The 23,522-nt window shown below is 35.7% G+C and overlaps 1 protein-coding gene across 9 annotated transcripts in view; it reads left to right on the top strand.

Moving 5' to 3' along the window:
* Nucleotides 1-23,522, top strand: part of NAALADL2 (N-acetylated alpha-linked acidic dipeptidase like 2) — a 1,497,545-nt gene that overhangs the window by 676,446 nt on the left and 797,577 nt on the right. For 8 of the 9 annotated variants that reach the window (XM_079922501.1, XM_079922499.1, XM_079922500.1 and 5 more), the window contains one exon: nt 11,467-11,968. In XM_079922501.1, coding sequence (XP_079778627.1) covers nt 11,475-11,968 — 494 coding nt within the window. In that variant the 5' untranslated portion in view covers nt 11,467-11,474. Of the gene's footprint in view, nt 1-9,149; nt 9,322-11,466; nt 11,969-23,522 lie in introns of all 9 variants that reach the window. The other variant, XM_079922505.1, reaches the window with a different exon arrangement.

Genomic DNA, 23,522 nt, shown 5'->3' on the forward strand with positions numbered 1-23,522 from the left:
AAGGTCATCCGTTTACACCTTGTGTTGCAATGCTCGTTCCCATTTTAATTTTGAACTTAACTTTGATTTTCCACAACCTTAATGATTATGTTTCTTTTTAGTCAGAAACCATAATATTTCCATTATTTTGGGCTCTGAAATATTTTTAAATTTCTCAGGAATGATTAAATACCTCAATTCTTTACAGGGTTGAAAAAAAGCAAAGGATAAAGAAAAGAAAAAGAAAGCTTTGGTTCCTAAAATCTATTACTGAGAGAGAGAGGTTTTGTTTGAGGGCCATAGTTACAGAGGATGAATGGAACGAGAGGGCCACCAGTCGCAATAGCTGAAGGAAACCTATATAGAAGTGTTAGAGAGAAGGCCTTTCATTTAGAAGGCCTTTCATATAGTGTCAGAGAATGGAACTCCCAAGCAGCAAGCAGCAGGTTAAGGGCAAGTTGAGTTTTACTATTATTTTGAAGAGCCAAGATTTGATGTGTTTGGAATGGTAGGGCCAAACATAATCTTTGATTTGGCCATGAGGTCATCATTTCAAATACATCCACTGATTTTTTATTCAAGATATATCACTCCCAATATATAGAAGAGAATAAAATGAACTCTTTGTGGTCAGTTATTTTATTTTCAACAATTTCCTGAGACATCAATAGTGAAATAAGTAAGAATGGAAAAATGAAAATGAAATAATGGGAATGGCTGAAGGGAGGCAAATAATATAAAGAAAAAAGACATTATGGGAAGAAAGAAAAGAGAAAAGAAGGTAAAATTCATGTTGGTAAAGTAATAATATTTGACATTTTAAAATTGAAGAGCTAGGTGAATTTTAAAATTTTGCATGTATTAAACTACCTTTCAATAGTCCCAATTATATAAAAGTTCTGTTAAATATTTTACATTTAATGCTTTGTGAATATTGCATTTTCATGCCTTTTGCCTGACATTTAATTTCTTATCAGCATTACTTTTATGTGCCATTGGAGGTCTTCCATTTTTTATAATCCTGTTCATAAATAAAATATAAATGACATAAGCAATGCCCAATATAGTTTTTAGTAAATTATTTAGTTGCTTTAATTTACCCAAAACTATTACTGTGCATATATGTAAATTAGTAATAAAAATTAACTTTTCAGTGTCAAACTGTCATACAGATGTAATATGTTGTTGTAGTATTTCTCATCCTGTTTCTTTTTCAATAAATCCTTTTTTCTGAAAAGGTTGACAGTCACTAGTATTATCATACTTAAAGGTTTTTTATAGAAAGAACTTGAATTTTGTACGTTAAAATAATAATTTTGTCAACTTTTTTCCAGATACCATTTTATGTTTTGTATGAGTAGGAGGCCTAGAAGAAAATATTGCAAAAATATATTCTTATTTAGCTTCAGATATATATATATAATTATGGATATGGCATTTTAGAAGAAAGAAAGAATAGCAAAATCTTGGGCAAATTGTTGCTCTCTTATGCTGCTTGAGATAATATTTTTATTTTGATCTTTTTATACAGCAGGTTCTTATTAGTTATCTATTTTATACACATCAGTGTATACATGTCAATCCCAATCTCCCAATTCATCCCATCACCACCACCCACACCCCCCGCTTTACCCCCTTGGTGTCCATACATTTGTTCTCTACATCTGTGTCTCTATTTCTGCCCTGCAAACCGGTTCATCTGTACCATTTTTCTAGGTTCCACATATATGCATTAATATACAATACTTGTTTTTCTTTTTCTGACTTACTTCACTCTCTATGACAGTCTCTAGATCCATCCACGTCTCTACAAATGACCCAATTTCGTTCCTTTTTATGGCTGAGTAATATTCCATTGTATATATGTACCACATCTTCTTTATCCATTCGTCTGTCAATGGGCATTTAGGTTGCTTCCATGTCCTGGCTATTGTAAATAGAGCTTCAATGAATATTGTGGTACATGACTCTCTTTGAATTATGGTTTTCTCAGGGTATATGCCCAGTAGTGAGATTACTGGGTCATATGGTAATCCTATTTTTAGTGTTCTGAGGAAACTCCATACTGTTCTCCATAGTGGCTGTATCAATTTACATTCCCACCAACAGTGCAAGAGGGTTCCCTTTTCTCCACACCCTCTCCAGCATTTGTTGTTTGTACATTTTCTGATGATGCCCATTGTAACCGGTGTGAGGTGATACCTCATTGTAGTTTTGATTTGCATTTCTCTAATAATTAGTGATGGTGAGCAGCTTTTCAAGTGCCTCTTGGCCATCTGTATGTCTTCTTTGGAGAAATGTCTATTTAGGTCTTCTGCCCATTTTTTGATTGGGTTTTTATTTTTAAAATATTGAGCTAGATGAGTTGTTTATATATTTTGGAGATTAATCCTTTGTCCATTGATTCGTTTGCAAATATTTACTCCCATTCTGAGGGCTGGTTTTTCATCTTGTTTATAGTTTCCTTTGCTGTGCAAAAGCTTTTAGAGAAATTCTTAAAAAGCATTTCAATTTTGACTCTGCCGTCAGTTGTCAATTGAAAACTTCATAATTCTTAGTTTTCTTACCATTAATATATTCCTACTACTTGTGCAGAAATAATAATTCACTTAAATTCATTTTTAGTCCTAAGGTAAAGTGAATTAATATATAAGATGTTTGTCTTATAAGGAGCATACCATGCTGTTAACTGCACTCTATTCCTATCGTATTGTGGGTTAAATCCCCAATTTTAATTTCCTTAACTCCATGGTCTAACAGTTTATATAAGCTGAATACTAAAACTTTTACATCGGGATATTGCTCTTGGATCTTTATTTGAAGAATAGTTTTTCAGAATTTACCCAATAAAGATTTGGGACGGTTCATATGATACATATTTTCTTAGTAACTGAATTTTAAGTGAACATAAATATTCTCTACCCATGTGCTTTTCTGGGATGTTTCCTTTCCCACCAGTTAACCACAGTATCATGATATATTAACACTTTTTCCTAATAACACCCTAAAGGAGCAAGTATGAAAAGAACCATTTCAGAAAATGAAAAGCACAGATTCTGGGTGCATTGAATTACCAACCTGGGCATCGAATAGGCTTTCTGTGTTATGATTTTAGGAAACATAGGGATCTGAATTTTAAAGTAAAGCACTTACAGTTTGTAGAAACCTGTTGATACTTTTTGAAGAGTAAAGATATTTAAAAAGTAAGCCAATAAAGCACCTTTGAAAAAAGTGAAAAATAGAGTGCGTAGTGGTATTATGTAGGTAAAAGCTTCATCTGTCTGTTCCCAGAAATCCAAGAGCCATAGTCAAAAAGCAGCAATTTAAGATTATTCACGTTGGCTGAAAGGATGGAAAATTGCAGTGTATCTATCAAGCTAAGAGGCTCCTCCTGGCAGACAGCTCTCAGAGCGGAGCAGTGGCTGTATTGACATTTTAACTCTTGACACTCTCGAAGCCCTCTTAGGCCCATGTAAACCACATGTAGTAGGGGTGGAACAAAGGTTTTGAATGTCTGAAAACAGGACAGTGGCAGGTTGAATGTGAACTGTAGCTTTCAAGTTCTAAGCACAGTTGTTTTGCTCAGAGCAATGGAGTTGGAAGCAGTTCTCCCTTATTTAAAAACTACAGGGCCAGGAAACATCAGTGTCTGCTAGGGCACTGTCGAGAGCAAACCACAGAGATCTTTTAGGTCCTGGAGTCTGAGCAGCCCCCGGGGATCTAAAGATCAAGGCAGGATCATTCAGATTTAATGGACATCGAGACTCCTGGTGTTTGCAGTCATATTGGTGACAAACCAGGGATAAATAAACCCCTCAGATCTCTGAAGTTGTTAACGTCATACCAACTTTGGGAACTTTCAGAGAGTCTGAATGTTGTAATATTTAAAAAGAGCAGGTTTTGGAATTTGACAGGTCGGGTGTGATACTCCAGCTGCTTGTACTTTAATAGCTGTGAGAACTTGGGGAAATGACTTAATCCCTCAGTCTCAGATACCTCATCTGTAAAATGGGGATAGTAATAGTACTTATCACATAGGATTGTTTAATTAAACGACAGTATGTATGTAAAGTGCTAACCTTCTAGTAAGTCCTGGATCATTTTAAGGGCCCAATAAATCACCTATTAGCATATGCTTTTGGATACCATAACATGGGCATGGTTGTATATCCAAATCCAGGAGTAAAAGATAAAAAGGAGACACACGGATTTCTCTGACTAGATAGAGAAAAATGCTCATGGCTTACCAACATGGAAATTGGCAACTACAAAAAGAGATAACTCAGAAAAAATAAAAATAAACTCTTCAGCTAAGACTGACAGCCTTGTGATTACCAGGTGAGATTAGGGGAAGGCTGACTGAGCCTCAGAAGACCCCACAGATGCCCTTCTGCACCCTGACTGCAGTGAAGCTTAACTACAGTAAAACTCAATTTCAGTGGCTTTCCTTAGTCAGACTATCGGAGTTTTTTCCCCTCTACTCTTCTTTATTTTATGGTTTGTGGTGTCATTTTTCTCATGTATGTGCATATCTAATGTAAGCCACATCCATACTCTGAAGGGTAAAAGAATGTAAATTCTGTAGAAGTAAATAAATACTCTAAATACTTTACTATAAATGGAAATGATGACCAGGAAGAAAAAAAAGAAGACACTTTAGAATCTAGAGGGAAATCAGACACTAAGAGGACCAGGAAAGGAGTCATAGAACTGTTTACACATCCCTAGATAGAGTTTTGTGATGTTAGTGGAAATTGAAACTCCCATGATAGTTCGAACATTTAGTATTATATAGAGTATCTACCTGTTCAAGTAACCCATAGAGTGCACTCTATTATTTCAGGTCATTTAAATTAATTCTTCTCTTTGCCAAGTTCTATATTGAATTATATCATTCTAATATTGGAAAACCTTACTGTAAATACAGGAGCTCTCAGGTGGGCCCAACTAACCATTCAGTTAGAGTGTGTTACACAAATTGCTGTTACATACAGGTACCCAAAGAAAGGCAGGCCCACTCAGGGAACTGGCAGGTGGTCATACATATGCAAGCGATATAAAACACATTTACACAAACCTGCTGGATTTCATCAAGTAATTTTCCCTCAGATGGTTTTGACTTCACTTTGCAATTTAAAGCTCGTTAATTTGGCATCTTAGAAGCACACCTTTTACATGTCATTTAGAGATCAAGGTAACTCAGGCCTCAGAGTTAAGTTTTAATTTTATACTCTCCAGCTTAATGATCTGCTCTGCCTAAATTGAGTATGCTATTACCTGTTTCAGGGTAGACTAGGCCTAATTTTTTTTTCTAAAAATAAAGCACAGATAATAACTTCCCCTTACTTTATAGACTCTTTATTCAGTTAGTGAAGCATGAACAACAAATAATTATTGTCATTTCTTTTATGCAGTTAATATACAAATTTGCAATAAGGCATTCTTAACCACCTTTCCAGACACTGTAACAATTGCTGAGGCCATTTCACAAAACTAGATGGGAAAAATAATCTCATTATACTGAAAAATTAAGTCAGAGAACAGTCTTCTGAATTACTCTTTTTATAGTTTTATCTTTGGCCCTGCTCACAAGCTGAGAACATTAAAGCTTTCAACAAGAAAAATTTATTCCACAAATATGGGCTTTATTTGTACAAACTAGGTTCATACTGAAAAATTTATGTCAAGTGTTTTCAGCCTATAAGGAATATCCTTAAACTTAAATTTAAAAATCCCTCTGGGCACTCCTGGTTCACTGGTGCAGCATCTAAAGTAATGCTGCACGAAGGTGCATAACGAATACCTTTTGATGATGCACTGACATTTCTAAGAAATGCCTTTGCCTCCAATCAATCTACTCCAACCAGCAAATGATTTGGTATTCAAAGCTTCAGGAAACACTATATGAATATATTTTTTCCCCATTGTACGATAAAGATTCAATCATACAGCTGTCATCGGAAATTGAGATTCTGCCTTATGTTTTCAAGTTAATCTGCCAGACTCATTTATTTATTTTACTTGTAAAATAACTTTTACAAGTAGAAAAGCCTTTAGATGTGTTCGTAGTTCTAATAAGATCTATACAGTCTTTTATACTGGTTGAGTTAAAATGCTATCGGTATCATCCTAGTCAGTGGATCAAGTCAACCACCTACGACAAACATGGTGTTCTACCAAAATCATACATAACCCATGTTCATGATTAATTATCACTAATTCCTGGAACTGTTAAACTGAATTCTTGAGCATTATGGAAAAGCTCTGTTGTTTTTGTAAATTGACTGAAAAGAAAACTCTATAATAACAAGATATAGAATTGGTGGTTGCAAGTAAAATGTAATAATGACTTTTATGTACATATTAGCCACACTTCTCTCCTATCTATCTGAACCACAGCTAATGACGAACAGATGCTTCCCCTTCAGAAGTGCTTGAGCGCGCTGCTCCATCTCTCATTATCTCCAGGTTCTTGTTATTGAAACTTAAGCCCTCTGGTCATAATTTAATTTCGTTAAGTCTGTATTTTAAAATTGTAAGTGCCAAATCCTTCTATTTTCCTAAACTCTGTAGAATTTCTGGGGTGGTGCTTTGTTAGTGGATCACTTACACCATGTTAGACCTTGTTATAAGCATCTTTAATAACTTATATCATTTACTCTTGGTAATGCTGCAAATACAGCGCTCTTATTATTTCCACTGTACAAATAAGGGATTTAAGCATAAAAAGATTAAGTGACTGGTCTAAATTACATAGCAGAGCTAGGACTTGAACCAGGTAGTCTGACTATAGAGTCTGCTAATTTAGAGATCAATAAGGTCAGGGCATTCATGTAATAAATTCCCTCATTGTGATTGCTGAGCAAGATAACATGTCATAATCATATTTCTAAGTGACATTTGTAATATACAACTTATTAAAATGAAACTTTTGTTTAACTGTATTTATCATCTAAAATATTTGCCAGCTGTTGTGTTAAGTTAGATTTGCAGCATCCAGAGACTGTATTTTATATATTGAAATTTCAGCCTATTTCTGTATTCCTCTTTTATTTCTACATAATTTACTTAGTTTCAGCCAGTAAAAATGTGTGAAACAAAGCATTCGGAAGCATCAATTTATTTTAAACTACCCATATGCTTAGTAAAAATACAACTTCATTTTTTATTGATCTAAGCTTGTCATAGTATAGAAGAAATACCTTTTAGTTCATCTTATATTTGCTTTCTTTTCCTTAGAAAAGAATAAGTGTATATAAATGATAAACTTTTGAGTATATTGAATTTTAATAACAATTTAGCCTTCATTGTGGGCCTGGGTGGGAAAGGATCTCACCTAAGCAAATAAGATATGTTGAAAACATGGGGAATGCATTGTACTTTTCATAAAAATTGCATTTTATAAAAATAAGTATAATATAGAATGTACGGATGCTACAAATATTTCTGTTTTAAGAAATGTAGCAAGTTTCTATGACTGGTCTACACCTAAGTACATATTTTTGAGGGAAACACTCATGTGGTAGATTCCAAAATCTACTACATGTATTTTTTAAATTACTCATATAGGGTAGCTATAAATAATATGACAATATAAATTAAATGAATCATGTACATCAGTTACAGAAAATATATGAAGTTTGGCATAATTATGCAATCATACCTAAGACATGCTGATTTTGCTGAAGATTTCTTTTTATAATATAAAATTTCCGTTGTGGGAATTTGAAAGTTCTCTTGAAAAAAGTGTGGTATTTCCTTTACTTGACCTCATGGGGAGTAGGTTTTTAAAGAAAGCTACATTCTTTGTGGGACAAATGAAATAATTGATGCTTACTTTAAATATGTTATTAGTTTTATTTAATAGTTTGTTACTCAGTTTAATTTTTGAGGAGTTCATTTTAAATACCTTAAGTGAAACAAAACTGTCAGGGCAGAGGTTTATATTTTTGTAAAAAGCTACACTATTTTCCTTAAGGCAAGATAATTTTAAAGAAATGAATTTCTAATGGATTTCTAATATAAATTTATCAAATAAGTGGTTAAATGCTTCATTATAGATGTCATCACGTACTTATTTTCTTGGAAATTTTCCTAAAATCCTTTGGTTTTTTTTTTTTTAATTTATTTTTACATCAAGTGGCTTGATCTACCCAGATACTGCTCTCCTAGAAGATAGAATTTAGTGTAAATTTATAAATGTGTAATGAGTCCAAAAGTGGTAGTAAGGGTGTCAGGCAGACATCCATCATGGTGAGGAGTTAATATCTGTATCTACATTACATTCTAATTGATGGCTCTGTCTGATGTTTGAAAAGCGTTAAATTGCTGATGTACAGATGATGGAATACCTATTGTCAGGCTAGAAATGAAAACTCTTCCTCATCACTGCAGTTGGTTTGTAAATGATTTGTAGAGAAATGACTTTGAATGTTTGTATTAGAGGTCAGAATTAGAGATTTCAGATTTCTGTAGTAACTCCTGTGTGCCAAGTCTTCCTTGAGCATAAAACACACTCTACAATTCAATTGAAAACAAAAACCAGAAAAAAACCCAAAACCTTTAGAGAGACTCTGAATCATTAAAATGGGAGGAAAAAGTCTAGAAAACTATGTTGAGATAGTGTCTAAGTAAATCAATAATGCATAAACTGAACAGTTAGAGAAATAAATATCATAATATCATGTCAAGATAGGAATTGATTGATATTTAAGCCAAACAAGAAAAAAAAATGACTCCTGCCAAGATATTGCAGTATTTTGCAATGTACATTAAAAAAAATGGATTGTGGGGTATTTAACCCCACAACTTATTAAGTTACGACTAACTTATTAATTTCATATTTTTATAAAACAACACATCACCTTACGTGTCCCCAGACATCACTTTTCTCAGCCTAAAGAATGACTCAACTTTGGACATCAGCTTCCTCTTCTGTAATATGAGAGAGGTTAGAATCATGGATTTTAAAGGTTACTTTATTTCTACTGCCTTCAGGTTTTTCCTGTTCTCTAGTATTGTCTTGTACTATTTTTGTTGTTGTTTTAACCAAGTATGATTCAAAGTCGTCTTCTTCTATCAGTTAATCGACCATCTCCTAACCTGTCTGAACAATTATCACTGACTCCATATATCACTTCTTTTCTCTGCTTGTCTTGATGTGACCAAAGACAGAATTCAAATAATGCACATTCTTGAATCATCATGGAAACCAGGCCAAGCAGAAAAAAGGGAGAGGAAGAGAGGAAGGAAAAGAGGAAGGAAAAGAGGGAGGGACGAAAGGGGTCTGCAGAGTCACTCCTGAGGCTGTTCTAATACGTAGTACCAACTAATATCTGCATGGTAAGAGTTGCTATGTCATGTGGTACTTTTAAAAAATATTTTAGTCTCTACATATAGATTAATTGTAAAAAAAAAAAAAAAAAACGAAAAAAACAAGCAAAAACCTATCATATACGTGTGTGAGTGTACGTGTGTGTGTATTATGCAACCTGCTCCCCTTCTCCACAATGTGCTGCAGAATTATATAATTTCTTCTGCATTATTTAATTCATTTTATTTCTTCCAACAATCCTTGACAATCCTCTCTCCTCTAATACCAGAAATATCCCTTCAAACCTATATAGCCTATGTGACACTCAATGGATGTTTTAGGATCACTGTCTCAATTATTCCTAGTAACAGCACTATGATGTTTATATTATCACCATGCCCATATCACAAATGAAGACGCTGTGTTGCAAAGAAGTTAAGCCTTTTGCCTACGGTCACCCTTTCCTAGCTTTTTCTCCAACTCTGGTTCACACACCAGTCTGGGTTTTTCAAATGGTCCACGTACCATGCACTGTGCACTTGTATTCCTCCGTGTGCTTATACATTTTCCCCTGCCTGGCTGTTCTCCTCTCACACCCCTGGTGTGTCCTAGTTTAACTCCTCCTTTCTCTCCAGAAGTACCTCAGAAATAACTTTGGGTGGGGAATTATTTCCCATATTCTCTGCTAGAATCTGTCACCCCTGAGTCTCCCTTGTGCTTTGCATATTTTATGTGACATACTTGTTTGTTCAAATGTCTGTCTCTCTTATTGAATCATTCCCTACTTGAGGAATAGGGACCCATTCATCTTTGTTTTCATTGCCTATCCCCATACCTGATATATATTAGGTACTCATCTTTATTGAATCAGCTCTGGACAAGAATAAATCAAAAATGGTATCGTAGCAGATGAGAAATCTAGTCAGAATTAGAATTTTTATTTTGTAAAGTTTAATATTTAATTGTACTTGAACTCTCTTAAACATTCAGGACATTTTAATTTATATGGACCTCTGTCAGCCAGGATTGGAATTGTATATACCCATAATTCTGTACATAACGCCACTCCCTTTCATGAAGTCTTTGTATATTTTTCATTAGAGTTCACTTGTTAACAACCCGCCCTAAGACACTTAGCAGATCAGTTGTCAGCTGAGCTCTGTTTTTCACTCACCACGGTGGGGTCCATAGAAAAATCGTAAAACGTAGTGAGGGACCTTAGAATCCAGCTGGGATGACAAATCTAATACACAGAAAATTTAAGTATAAATACTCTTAATGTGCAACTACAATACACCAGTGTGTTACTGAATACAGACTGAAGACCACTTGCAGTTAATTAGTCCAGTTTTCCTAATACTGCTCTGCAGGATACAACAAACTGTCATCCAAAACTGTGTAGGGGAGAAAAGCCTCCATCTGCCACTCAGTAGCAAGGTTATGAAACTAAACTCTCCTATCCTGGCAAAAGGCTTCCCTCTTTGGATGGATGCCATCCCAGACTTTTATTTAAAGTTCAGCGAGCCAGGCCAATTCATGTCACTAATTCCATAAAACATGTTGGCTTTCTATGGTAGCCTTAAAGTTTTCCAGTCATTCTGATAACTCATGACTAGGCAATACACCATATTTTGCTGCTTGGATTTCTATAGAGGTGCTACTTCATTTTGTTGTCCTCATTCTTACCCTGAATTTGTGTTTTTAAAATTAGCTCTGGTGATGTAACTGATCCCAGGGTCTTTTTTTCCCCCCTTAACTTAACAAATCACACTTTATTGCTTCTGTCCTCAGTTTTTCTTAAAAGTGATTTTGAAAATGTATAAGCTTATACTTGGCTTTCATTGTAATACATTGTCTTTAATGCAGTTGTGCATTTGTGACTTTAATTCTCCTGAGCTTCAAAAGAATAGTGCGTGTTTGTGTGTGTGTATTTTATGTCTTCTCATAGCTTTTGCATCAGGTGCCTTCTACTTTTATTTATTGTTTGTCTTTTTTCTATAGTAAACATCAACAGCAAAACATAAGATATGATTTTCTATAGGAATGAAGTATTTCCCCTGATTAAAATCACTAAAATTTTATGAACAGCTAATATAGATTACTGTTTTGTTTTCACCTTGGAGGTTTTCTTTGTTGATTTATTTTCAGAAAATATACTGCTCTTATTTTCACAGGTAAAAAGATGGCCTATCAGAAGGTCAATGCAGATCGAAGAGCTCCAGGACATTCACAGTACCTAGACAATGATGACCTCCAAGCCACTGCCCTTGACTTAGAGTGGGACATGGAAAAGGAACTGGAGGAGCCTGGTTTTGACCAGTTCCAGCTAGATAGTGCTGAGAATCAGAACCTGGAGAATTCAGAGACTGCGGACCTCAGTCTTGATCCCATTCAACCAGCAACTTCACCCAAAGGAAGGTTTCAGCGACTTCAAGAAGAGTCTGACTATGTGACCCATTATACAAGATCTGCACCAAAGAGCAACCCCTGCAACTTTTGCCGCCTTTTAAAGCTATTTTGCACAGCAAGCATTTTATTTATTTCTGGAATTTTGATAGGCTATTACACACATAAAAACTGCTCTTCAAATGCTACATCTTCAGGAACACATGATCTTCAGTTACACCAAGAGATTCTCAAGACAATCCAAGCAGAAGATATTAGGAAGTCTTTCAGGTAGGTATGCAAGAAATGGATGTTGGTGGGATGCATCTTCTGGGAAAGATGTCTTACAGGGAATATCATACTGTGATTTTTCTATTGTTTAAGGTTAGTCTTACAAGCTGAGAAACATAACTTACCAGCAACCCCTTCACGGAGTGGGTGCACGTTTTCAGATTTACGATACTGTAATGCAAATTTATGGTGCTGCTTTAATAATTGAAAATAAGAACTGTAACTACTGTGGAGATAATAGACTCCAGCCAGTGTATTTTCTCCCTCTTGGGAAAGCCCAGGTAAGCCAAATTGGGATGCAAAGATTGCTGGATGTGTGTGTAATAAAAACTAGGGCATTAGCCATAAGATTGAAATTTTTAATGACATCAGAATAAAATAAACTTGCTTTATGGACTGAAATAACTGACAGGAGGTAAGACAAGCACTGCTCGTATTTGGTCCCCTGCATCACTGAGTTTCCCAGTTGAGTATTTTTATTGAAACACATTGCGTTCCATATATCAGGCAATTCTAAAAGGTCACCTCTCTCTTTAAGGTAAGTTTGCATATGACCTCTCTAGCCAGAATGTGTTGTTAATAAGTTAAATGATAAGAAAATATTTTTTATCAGGCCTTAATAATTCTGAATTCTTGGGAAAAGCTCCACTCATGTCATATAGCTATTGGGTAACTTAAATTTTGTTGCTTGATATATCATTAGCATATATGTTTAATTGTAAAGGCTTCCCTAGTTAACATATTTAGAGAAGTGAGGAACTGGAAGAGGAAGGTTAGATATTAGCCTCCACATATGTCTTCCATACCTGGCAATAAAGAATAATCCTAGGTGAATCATGTTTGTTGATTGTAGGTAGATGAGAGAGAAGGATACTAGGTCATAAGGATATTCCTTCTGGGTTACACTGACTTATTACCATCAAGATGTTGGCACATGTGCATGTCTAGGGATCTTCTAGGGAGCATGCTCACTGCAGGTGCACCATTTAATCTGTGTGCTGAAATATCACATGTGTTGACGCTGGCAAATTATAATTCTCTTTCTGAATATCACATCTGAATGACTTGTGGGAATTTGTTTTCTACACCCTTCTATGTCTGCCATTTACTGTTGCATAAGCGTCTCTGGATGTGTCATATGCAGATACTAACAATTTCCATGGTATTTCTCAATGTAAAATTACTTACAGTGAATTGAGTGAAAGATATAGCATTGTCTTATAATGAGTGATTGTATCCGTCAGGATCCAACCATAAAAGAAAACTCCCTAAATATTTAAAGCAGAGGGCATTTAAAGTAGGGAAATAATTCCATCAATGATGAAAAACTGAGAGGCCAGTCAGGGGACACTGAGGTAGCCAAGAGATGAACAAAAAAATGGAGCCATTACTAAACCTACGCTGGAGAAAGGGAGTTGGGGTAACTTGATGGAAGCTGGAACTTTCTGCGTACACAAATGCAGGGGTTGGGCTGGCAGTGGAGATGTAACCTCAGCCAGGGGTACTACTGAAGACAGAGTAAGAAGTACCATGGCTTCTCCCTTCCTCCTGCCCTCCTACCAGCTGTTCCGTTGGTTGTCTGAACCCAGCATGCAGGCTGCTGACTCAGAGCCTGGGAAAACTCATCCCAAAGCGTTCAGATCCCTGTAGCAGGGGAAAGGCAAGGGGTCTGTCCAAAACTTAGATCTAACCAGCACAGGGATGTTATTTAAAGAGAGAGAAAGAGAGAGAGAGAGAGAGAGAAAGGAAGAAAGAAAATAGAAGAATTCCATAAAACTCTGTCTACTCTAACTTCATGGTGGACATTCATTTCATTACGAAAGTGTCTTCTGGAAAAGGATCCATGGATTTAACTCATTTTTCCTGAGCAACTGTTTAGTTTTTAATGATGGACACAATGAATCTCATAACCTAGCCTGCTTCCCTCTTTACTTTGGCTTTTAGTAAGTTCAGAGTCAAATTTGTATTGAAATCATAAAGAACTTACAGGCATGCCTTTTGTATACTAACTAGTCTGCATATTTTCTCTCCTTATCTTCCTTTGGCTTTCTTTGCCTTATTTTTTTTCCCAGCATTGTAGACAATTTAAAAAACTGACATGTCCTTTTTGTAAATAAGCAGCTGGTTCTAAAATGTTGAAAATGTATAATTAAGTAAACATATTCATCATTTCCCTCAGAATAGGAGTTGTATTACCATAAGGCTTATATTCTCTTAAACTCAAAAATCAACAAACTATATATTTAAAAAATATAACCACTGGCAATTTTACTTCTAAGCAATATTCAGTGGTTGGGCACAAATTCACAATTATGTCCTGTCAGATAGCCACAGTTTTTTCCTTGCTGAGATAATAGGTCTTTTTCATCAAAAAATAATAATTTGGTACAAATATGTTTACGTAACTTTCTTCGAATTACAACCCTTCATCCAAAGACAACTGTTCCCCCAGTAGTCGCGCTAACCACATGCCTTATTATGATTTCTTGTGTTTACTGAGTCATCCTGGCATTGACTCTGTACATCATGGGTTCCTCCTGTTTCTTTTCATCAATTTATGATCAGTTTTGGGCTCTCACCGATCTACTGTCTTGTTCATCAGTTGCTGTATTTCTTCTCTATTTGTTCTCCATTCCTGCCCGTGCTGTAAGACTATGTCAGTTCTTGCCAAACATCCTAACAGTTATGCAATATAAAAGACACTCTTTTTATAATAGATAAGTTTGCAGACTCCATGAAGGAATGGACCTACTTGCTTTGCCCATCATTAGACTATTGTCCAGCAGACATTGAATCATTATTTTTCTAAGGGAGGAAATGAATGCATGAATAGGTGAGGAACAGATCTGTGTTTAATTCATCAATTTTATTATGTATTCTGAAAATAATTTTACTTACCATTTAGGTTTTTCATATTATGATTATATTCAAAGTATTATAAATAAAATTTTGATTTATAACACAATTATAAAATACTAAATTATATAGCTATAGTTACTCAGAGGCTATGCTAAGTTCTGATTTTAGATGTGACAACTTAAATCAAAACCAGATACTGTAAAAATGCTAAAGTATCACTATTGATGTCTCATTTTCAGCTGAGGCTTAAATACAATTGCTACTACTAGGACCAGTATGTAGAACTTCGGAGGAAAAAAGAAAAAGATGGTATAAAACCTTGAGATGATGACCCTGTTGTAGCCTAGGAGAGGTTAGAGAAGCTGAGAACTAGGAGAGTGGAAAAAGAGGATTTGGGGAGAAAACTGCTAATGGTGTTGTAAGCCCCAGTCTTTTCTCAAGGAGGAAGCCTCAAGTCCAATGAAAAAGGGGTTTAATAGAACTCCTTGGAAGAACTGGGTGTCTGCCTTTCTACCTAAGAAATCGAAATGACAAGTCACGGACTGGCTAGTTGTGGATAAGATTGCCGAAGAAGAGGTGGTGGTTTGGGGTAGCCTATGGCAAAGTTTCCTTCTAGGGACTCTATCCAAGCAGGGAGAGAGGGAGAGGGGAAGAGGGAGAGAAATCACTATGGTCTAAATGTTTGTGTCCCCCCCGCCCCAGAATTCATATGTTGTTGAAATCCTAATGCCCAATGTAATGGTATTCGGAGGTGGGGCTGCTGGGAGGGAGATGCTCAGGTCATGAAGCTGGAGCCCTCGTGAATGGGCTGAGATTTTATACAAGAGACCCCACAGGACTTCTAGTCCTTCCGTCATGTGAGGACACAGGGAGAAGGTATCCTTTGTGAACCAGGGAGAGGGCCCTTATCAGCCACCACACCAAATCTGCCAGTGCCATGATCTTAGAATTCCCAGACTCGAGAACTATGACATAATGTTGATAAGCCAACCAGTCCATGGTACTTTGTTATAGCAGCCTGAAAGGACTAACAGAAAGAGAGAGATTGCGGGGGAGGAGCAAGCAAGCTTCCTGCATGGCTGAAAAGAACTTACCAGAGACAGAGCTAGAGGTCTGGTCAGATGCCTGGAAGAAGGAAGAAGGAGGTAGAGGAGAGTGCATTACTCATGTTAAAGGAAGGTGAGAAATCCCCAGTCGTGGGATGGGTGGGTGGGTCCCCAAAGAACTGATGAAGCTGGACAAGTGGAAAGTTCAGCTGACTACTCCTGCTACAGTCAGAGTACCATGCCAGTTCTTGAGAGTTCTTGTCCAGTGAGAACCTTTTGCTCCTGCTTTAGCTATTCTCACTTGCTCTGTTGCAACCCTGGAGGTGTCAGAAGCTCTGAGAAAGGAGGTGTAAAAACACAGAAGAAACTGACTATTCTCCTTTCCTTGGCTGTAAGTTTCCCAATCTAGAGATGGTCAAAAAGTGGGGAAAAGTTCAAAGTTTTGACAATTAAATGACACTGAACCTTTTAATTACTCACTGGAGGAACTCAGGTCACTTAACAGTGACCAGAATTACTGGGTTTTTAATCCAGAAACAGGAAAACAAACAAACAAACTAACCCCAATTAATATAAATGGGAGAAAAAAAGTGCTTTATGATTGCATTCCCTGAATCATGCTTGCTCAGTGTAGAGATTACACATGCGCTATTTTTATGTGTAATGTTTTAGAAAAAAATACATTTGAATAATGTGTTGATCCAGAGAATCATTGATAGACATATTGACAGCATATTCCAGTTTATGGACCTAATTATCCCATAATAAAGCCCACATAAGCCAATTACTTGATATCATGTTGATCAAATAAAAGGAAATCATTTTCAACATTAGCACAGGAATATGAATACCGTGTGTGTGTATTAATCAGTCTTCTAATAAGATTCTCCTGGTCACTTCTGCAAATACTTGTTGCTATTTGAAAAAGGCATTCACTCTTACAGTGGTGGTTGATTTCTTTCATGTATCTTCATGTAAACAGATGGTGTATATTCAGATGTATATTGGATATATTCAGATGCGTGAGATTTAAAATAGGCCGTTAAAAGTTGCATTCATGTATGCTTTTGGTGACTTGGAACAGTAACTAGATAATGCAAGTTTATTGTAAGTATCAAAACAGGAGGCTGGGCTCACACAATAATCTGTGAATAGGAATTCATTTGACTGAGCCTTGTTGATAAGGAATTTGGATCCAGTCAACTCCAGGGACCCTAGTAGCCACAGTCCTCTAATTTTTACTAAAGGGTTGAACCACCAAAGTGATTTATCTCCCTTTCCATCCGTACTACTTTTTGTTTGCCTTATTCTTCTCCCAGTACCCACTGCTATGTTCTCCAATACATTATTCCTCCATTCCTCTTCTAGCCTATGGGGCTAGAATGAAGTATGATTGTTTTCCCTTTGGGGGTCAGCGATGTTTGTGACTCTGTCAAGTGCTTATCCCTAGTCTAATCAGATTTGGCCGAGAGCTCTTTAACTTAGAAGAAGCTTAAATGTGACTGGTACATGTTTTATTTCTCCTGTATAAGTCACAGAGCCTTTATCATATATATTGTTGAATGAATGATCTATATGTGTGTGCATGTGTATATACATACTAAAGATCGTAAGCACGTTGCTGAACAGAGTAAAGCATGTTGAAAGCTTCAAAATTTAGTTACGTAATATAAATTATAATAATAATTGAAGTGAATAAGCCAATGTGGTTAAGTATATTTTTGAATGTAGGAATGTTGCTTTTTGACAGCTGTAGATGCTGTGAAATGGTGAGAAGAAAAGGAGAAAATGTGCTACTCTAATTATGGTTAATATGGTATCTTTTTTTATGGAAGGGGCATTATTTTTTTTCTTCTTATAAGTAAAATGTATACAGAAAGTTGGAAAAAAATAAAGTAAAAACCACCCATAACCCTACCACCTTTTCCCCCATAATTTTATTCTTTCTTTCTATCTTTACCTAACAAGAAGCAAAATTGTATTGTACCATGTATATATTTTTTGATATCTGCTTTTGAATTTTTTTCCACTTGCAATATATTGAGAACCATTTTTCAAACTAGTAAATACAGAATTGACTCAGTACATTAAAATGCTGCTGGCATTCCCTTATGTAGAGGACATGAATTTATTGAGCCCATCCTTTATAAATGTACATTTAGTTTGTCTCTACAAACATTTTCATACGTAAGTCTTTGTGTGCTTATTTAATTATTCCCTTCTGATAAATTCCTGGAAGCAGATCACAGATTCGGGGAGTTGAAATTTGTTTAGTTGTTTGCTTTGTGTTAGTTACCAAATTGCCTTGTAGGGCTGCCAGCCTTCTAGGTCCTCATTATTTTTTTGTTTTGATAGGCCAAAAATAGTGTTGACAAACTTTTATATCTTAATTGACCATTCATAGTTCTTTTTGCATGTATGAACCTTTTATAATTTAAAAACATGTTTACTGAATATTGTAGTAGAAAAATAGTCTATTACTTTATGTAATCTTTCTGGATTTTATTTAGTTGATGCATTTTATTTGTTAGCAAATGAACAATAAAATAAAATCCCTAGATTTTTAAAAATTTCTGCATTATTTGGACAGGGGCAATATTTTTCATCTTTCTCTGGCTCGGTACAAGTAATTAACCATGAGTTAAGTTATACTGTGAAATGATCTTTACAAACATTAAGTAAAACACCACATTTTCTTAGCTGTTGATTAATTCTTCGAAAGTTTAGGAAATGTTATAAATTATCTTCAGTGATTTTTCTCTCCTCTGATCCCACAGGGCTATATTTTTTACTGTTACACTTTAAAAATGCAAGGCTTGATGATGGTGATACCATCAGCAACTGTTCTCTGGTTTCCAGCTGTACTTTCCAGCCATCTTTCTGCCCCTCCTCTGTCTTGAATTATATTTTGGCTTCTGTCTTTTCTACTGTTTGTGTTTTTTGTTCCTTTCCAATTTCAGTATTTAGAGGGGTGAGAGCAGGAATGTTGGGAGATATGAAGGCAATAAAGCACCTGGCATTTGAATTGGAGAAAAACATGTAAATGTATTTAAAAAGTGCACATAATTCAATTTATGCAAATGACAGCAGAATGAATTTAACAGTAATAGAGTGATGGTTCCTAAAGGAAGTAATTAGCTATTCTATCATTGATTTTTCCAGATAACAAATGCACATTGTCTTAAATTTAATCACAAAAGGAATACAAAGGATTAGATTTATTTAATTATCCATAGTATTTTATTGCTCTGGACTTGAAGTAAAGCAACTGCTTCACTCAGTTTCTCAGTGTCATGTAGAGTGACCTGAATTCTCTTAAATGGCTCAACTCAGATAAAAGCTTATGCCTTTCACAATTCTTAGGCATTTGTCTGGAACAAGAGCAGCACCCACCAATAAGATGAATGAGGATTATTGACAGAGGGTCTTTGAGTGCAATGGCCACCTTCTCAATCCTAGGCATTCTTTGAGGGTGGCTCAGGTCCTCAGTGAAAGCCTGAGTCCTAACCACTGGACCCCAGGGAATTCCCATGATTCCCTTTTTTGATCTCCCACCAATTGAGTTCTCTCTTTCCTTGAAACTCTCAGTACTTCATTTTCTCTCTCTTTGTTGACATAAACTACCTTCTACCTTGCAGTGGAGAAAGAACTATGCGTCTGGCCCAGTCCTTGAGTCATAGTATGTGGACACTCAGTAAATCTTTATTGCGGGAGACAGTGCACCCAAAATATAAACCTACTATCATTTTTTTAAAAGAAAATATACTTCTGGCTATTCATGTACATTACTGAAATTCAAAATTATATATATATATGTATCAGACCTTTGCCTTTTTAACATATTTTATATACATTCTCATAGCATGTGCTAAAAAGTTGATTTTGAAGGTAGAGGATTTTCTTTTCTCTAATGAAAACATGTGTTGTGTGTCTGCTGTATACCAGGCACTCTGCCAGTCACTCGACAGGTTTTAATGATATTCTGTTTAATCTAGAGAGCATTTCCTTTCTATAAAGAAGAAATGAAAGTAAAAATTGCACAGAAAGGTACTTCTGTGATCACAGGTTTGATGGAGGTGCAAAGTAGATTCCCTCACAGATCTTTTCATGCCCTGCCAGTGTCAGGAAAGGGTTGTCTCAGACGAGGGCCAGTTCAGCCCGAAGCCTTGCTTTATTCCTTCTCCATGGTCAAGTAGAATCAAAGGGTTCTCCCCGCACCTTCTCCCTTTCCCCCCACCCTATCCCTCATCTCTTGCCCTCTCCCTGCTCCCTACACACACACATTATTTTATCCTCGAGGTTATATACTACGATTAGGTTACTTACTTTCCTAGTAAGCAAATTTTCTTTATCTTTTTCATTAAATCTCTCTCTCTTGTGAAACACCAGGAGTAAGTTAGATTGTTAAGGATCGAAATGCAGGAACTCTTCGTTTTTCAAATTTGGTTTTGTCTTAATGGGAGGAATATATTTTACATAATGAAAGGACTCTTTTGCAGTGATGGTCAGTGAAATATTTTTGTTAGCTATATCAAGGTCATCTGCCCTTACTGTCTGGCTATCCTGAAACTGCTCAACCTTAAGGCTCATCACATTTTTCTTGTATCTTTCCTGCATTGACTGTAATAGTCGTTTTCTTCCATTCACTTCTTGATCTTATTCATTCCAAAAAAGGAACAAGATCAGTCAGATGTAGTACAAGGGAATAAATAAACTATTTCCTTTGAGGATCAAGTATGTCAGTTTCCTGTGGATTCACTTGACTTCCTGACACTCTTGGCGATAGAAAAGTTGGTAATGATCACATTCAGTAGACTGAAGTATAGTTAAACATGGAAAGGTTGGGAACTGATTACATACTTCTCTCTTTCATGTTCCTTTTTTTTTGTGTGTGGTACGCGGGCCTCTCACTGTTGTGGCCTCTCCCGTTGCGGAGCACAGGCTCCGGACGCGCAGGCTCAGCGTCCATGGCTCACAGGCCCAGCCGCTCCGCGGCATGTGGGATCTTCCCAGACCCGGGCACGAACCGTGTCGCCTCCATCGGCAGGCGGACTCTCAACCAGTGCGCCACCAGGGAAGCCCCATGTTCCTTTTTAATGTCAGTGAAATCAAGATTCAAATAGCAGACATGGCCCTTTGAGATTTGCAATTTGAAAATCTCAATCCATGCTTTAGAACTTAAGCAAAGTATTTGACAATTGCAGCTAAAAGCATTAATCCCATAATCTCATCAGGCTAGTTTACAAGAGAAAAATTAAAATGTATATGAAAAGAGATAATTTGATTTTGTAAACATTGCATAAAGTATTTTATTATAGTTACCTAAAAAAATTTAAATGGATGTTTCTAGCTGATGGAAAAAAAAGTAGATTTGGCTGGTAATTCAGATATTTAAAAATGGATGATGAAAACTTCCTCTCCACTGCCCCCATCTTGGGAAACTATAACAAAATAGATAGGTGATATTATTTCCCAAATGTTAGATGCTTATATAAATACACTGTGATGGTTATTTTTATATATCAACTTGGCTAGGCCACAGTGCACAGATGTTTGGTCAAACATTATTGTAGATATTTCTGTGAAGGTATTTTTTTTTAAATGAGATTAACATTTAAATCAGTAGACTTTGTGTAAAGCAGATTATCTTTAATAATGTGGATGGGTTTCATCCAATCAGTTGAAGGCCTTACTAGAAAAAGACTGACCTCTCAGGAAGAAGAAGAAATTCTACCAGCACACTGAATGCCTTTGGACTTTAACTGCAACTCTTCCCTGAGTCTCCAGCCTACTGGTCTATCTTACAGATTTTGGACTTGCCAAGCTTCCACAGTTGCATAAGCTGACTCCTTAAAATAGATATCTCCCTCTCTCTATATATAAATCCTGTTCTCTTTCTCTGGAGAACCCTAACTAATAATACATGCAGATTTAGGAAACTTAAATAAACCAATACAATTTGGCTGTTTTTTTTTTTTAACTCTAGAATAACATAGTCAATCTTTAGTGTTAAACTGAATAATATGGAAAATTGATACTGATGTTTTTAAGCCAGTGCTCATCATTACCCTTAGTTCATTAATTTCAGATCTTATTTTTAATGTAAAATACATTTATAGGATAGAATTTGAAATTACATTCAAAGTGTCTACCAACTATTTCAAATATTTTAAAAATGCTTAATTTTCTCAACTTAGTTTGGTGGCATCAAAATGTAATCAACTTCCCAAGCAAAAATGCTTTTTCCAAATTTTACAAGAGTCATTCTTATCTGGAAAAAAAAATGGCATTGAAGTTCCCTTCCCTTTCATTATAACTAGAGCAAATGTACTAAATTTTATATGCCTGATTTGGGAAATCAGTTTCTGTCTTCAATAACTGAGTGTGTGTTATAACTGGGCCCTTTACAGATGAAGTGCACTTCTATTGCTTAAAAATTGCTTTCCTGTGCAACATGATGTAGTAATGAATTAAATCCAAATGAGCCTTATATTCACAATGTCATAATATGTAACTCGTCCCCTGTGGAACTTTTTTATTATCTCATACAAGGTAAGCTAATGTCTTCCTCTCATGACTCACTTCTCAGAAGGGTATGCAGGTTTCAGTATTAGAAATAAAGGAAGAAAACTACAATTTGAGATCAAATTACCTTTTTATAAACTCTTTAAATCAGAGAGGACCTTATCATGTCCCAAAATATGCAAATCAAATTCTGATAGAACAAGAAACAAAAGAAGTCGTTCCAGTTCTGTGGAGTACATTTCTCTGTGAGAGAAAAATGAAACTGAACATTTTGCTTTGTTTCTGCACTGAACAGAAACGTGTGCAGGTGGTTTTTACCTTCAATAAAAATAAAATAAGTGTGGGCGTTTTCTCGCTATTTCTTCGCTCGCTTTCATTATATTAACTCTATTCTGTAGGGAACAACTTGTAAAATCAGCTTGTGCCAATATTGTAGTTCAAACTGCTACAGAGATTTAAAAGTTCTAATTTATTAGCCTGATAATTTTTGTAATTTGATGAAACACATCAGATATTCTCTTATTATAGCTGCCTTCCATGTGTCTGAGTGGCATATCGGAATTTAGCTGGGTATTTCAGAATATGTCTTGCTATTCATATGGGCAAAGAGCAAAGGGAGAAAAATGTTTATTTTAGCCCAGAGGGTGCAGCCAAGATAAATTGTATCAGGTTTTCATAGGCTTTTACTTTTACTTCTTGTGGCTTCCTATGGGTTTTTCTCTTGGCCTGCATCTTGCTCTTGTGAGCCATAGCTGGATCTGAATCAGTTGGTGCTGGCATACCACATGATAGAGATCTAAGCCTTCATTCTGCCATTCTTATTTAAAGTAGAAAACCTAAATTCCCATATGATCTGTTTCTCCTGGTTCAAAATTTTAAATTACGTTTCAATCAAATAATACACAAAAGTAAGCACATTATCTATTTATATAGAAAAGTACTAGGGAATTAGAGGCAAAATCAAAGCTATACAAGTTGAGAACCTCAACTTTCTAATTTAAGGATTTGTATTCTTAATCAAATTTATGTTCCATTAAAAAAAAAACACCTGATGGCCTACCATCGAAGACTTATCCAGTGCCCTTTAACATCAGTGCATTTCCTTATGCATGTATTTATTTAAT

The sequence above is a fragment of the Stenella coeruleoalba genome, assembly GCF_951394435.1.
Source record: "Stenella coeruleoalba genome assembly, chromosome: 5".
In the NCBI taxonomy this organism is placed as follows: domain Eukaryota; kingdom Metazoa; phylum Chordata; class Mammalia; order Artiodactyla; family Delphinidae; genus Stenella; species Stenella coeruleoalba.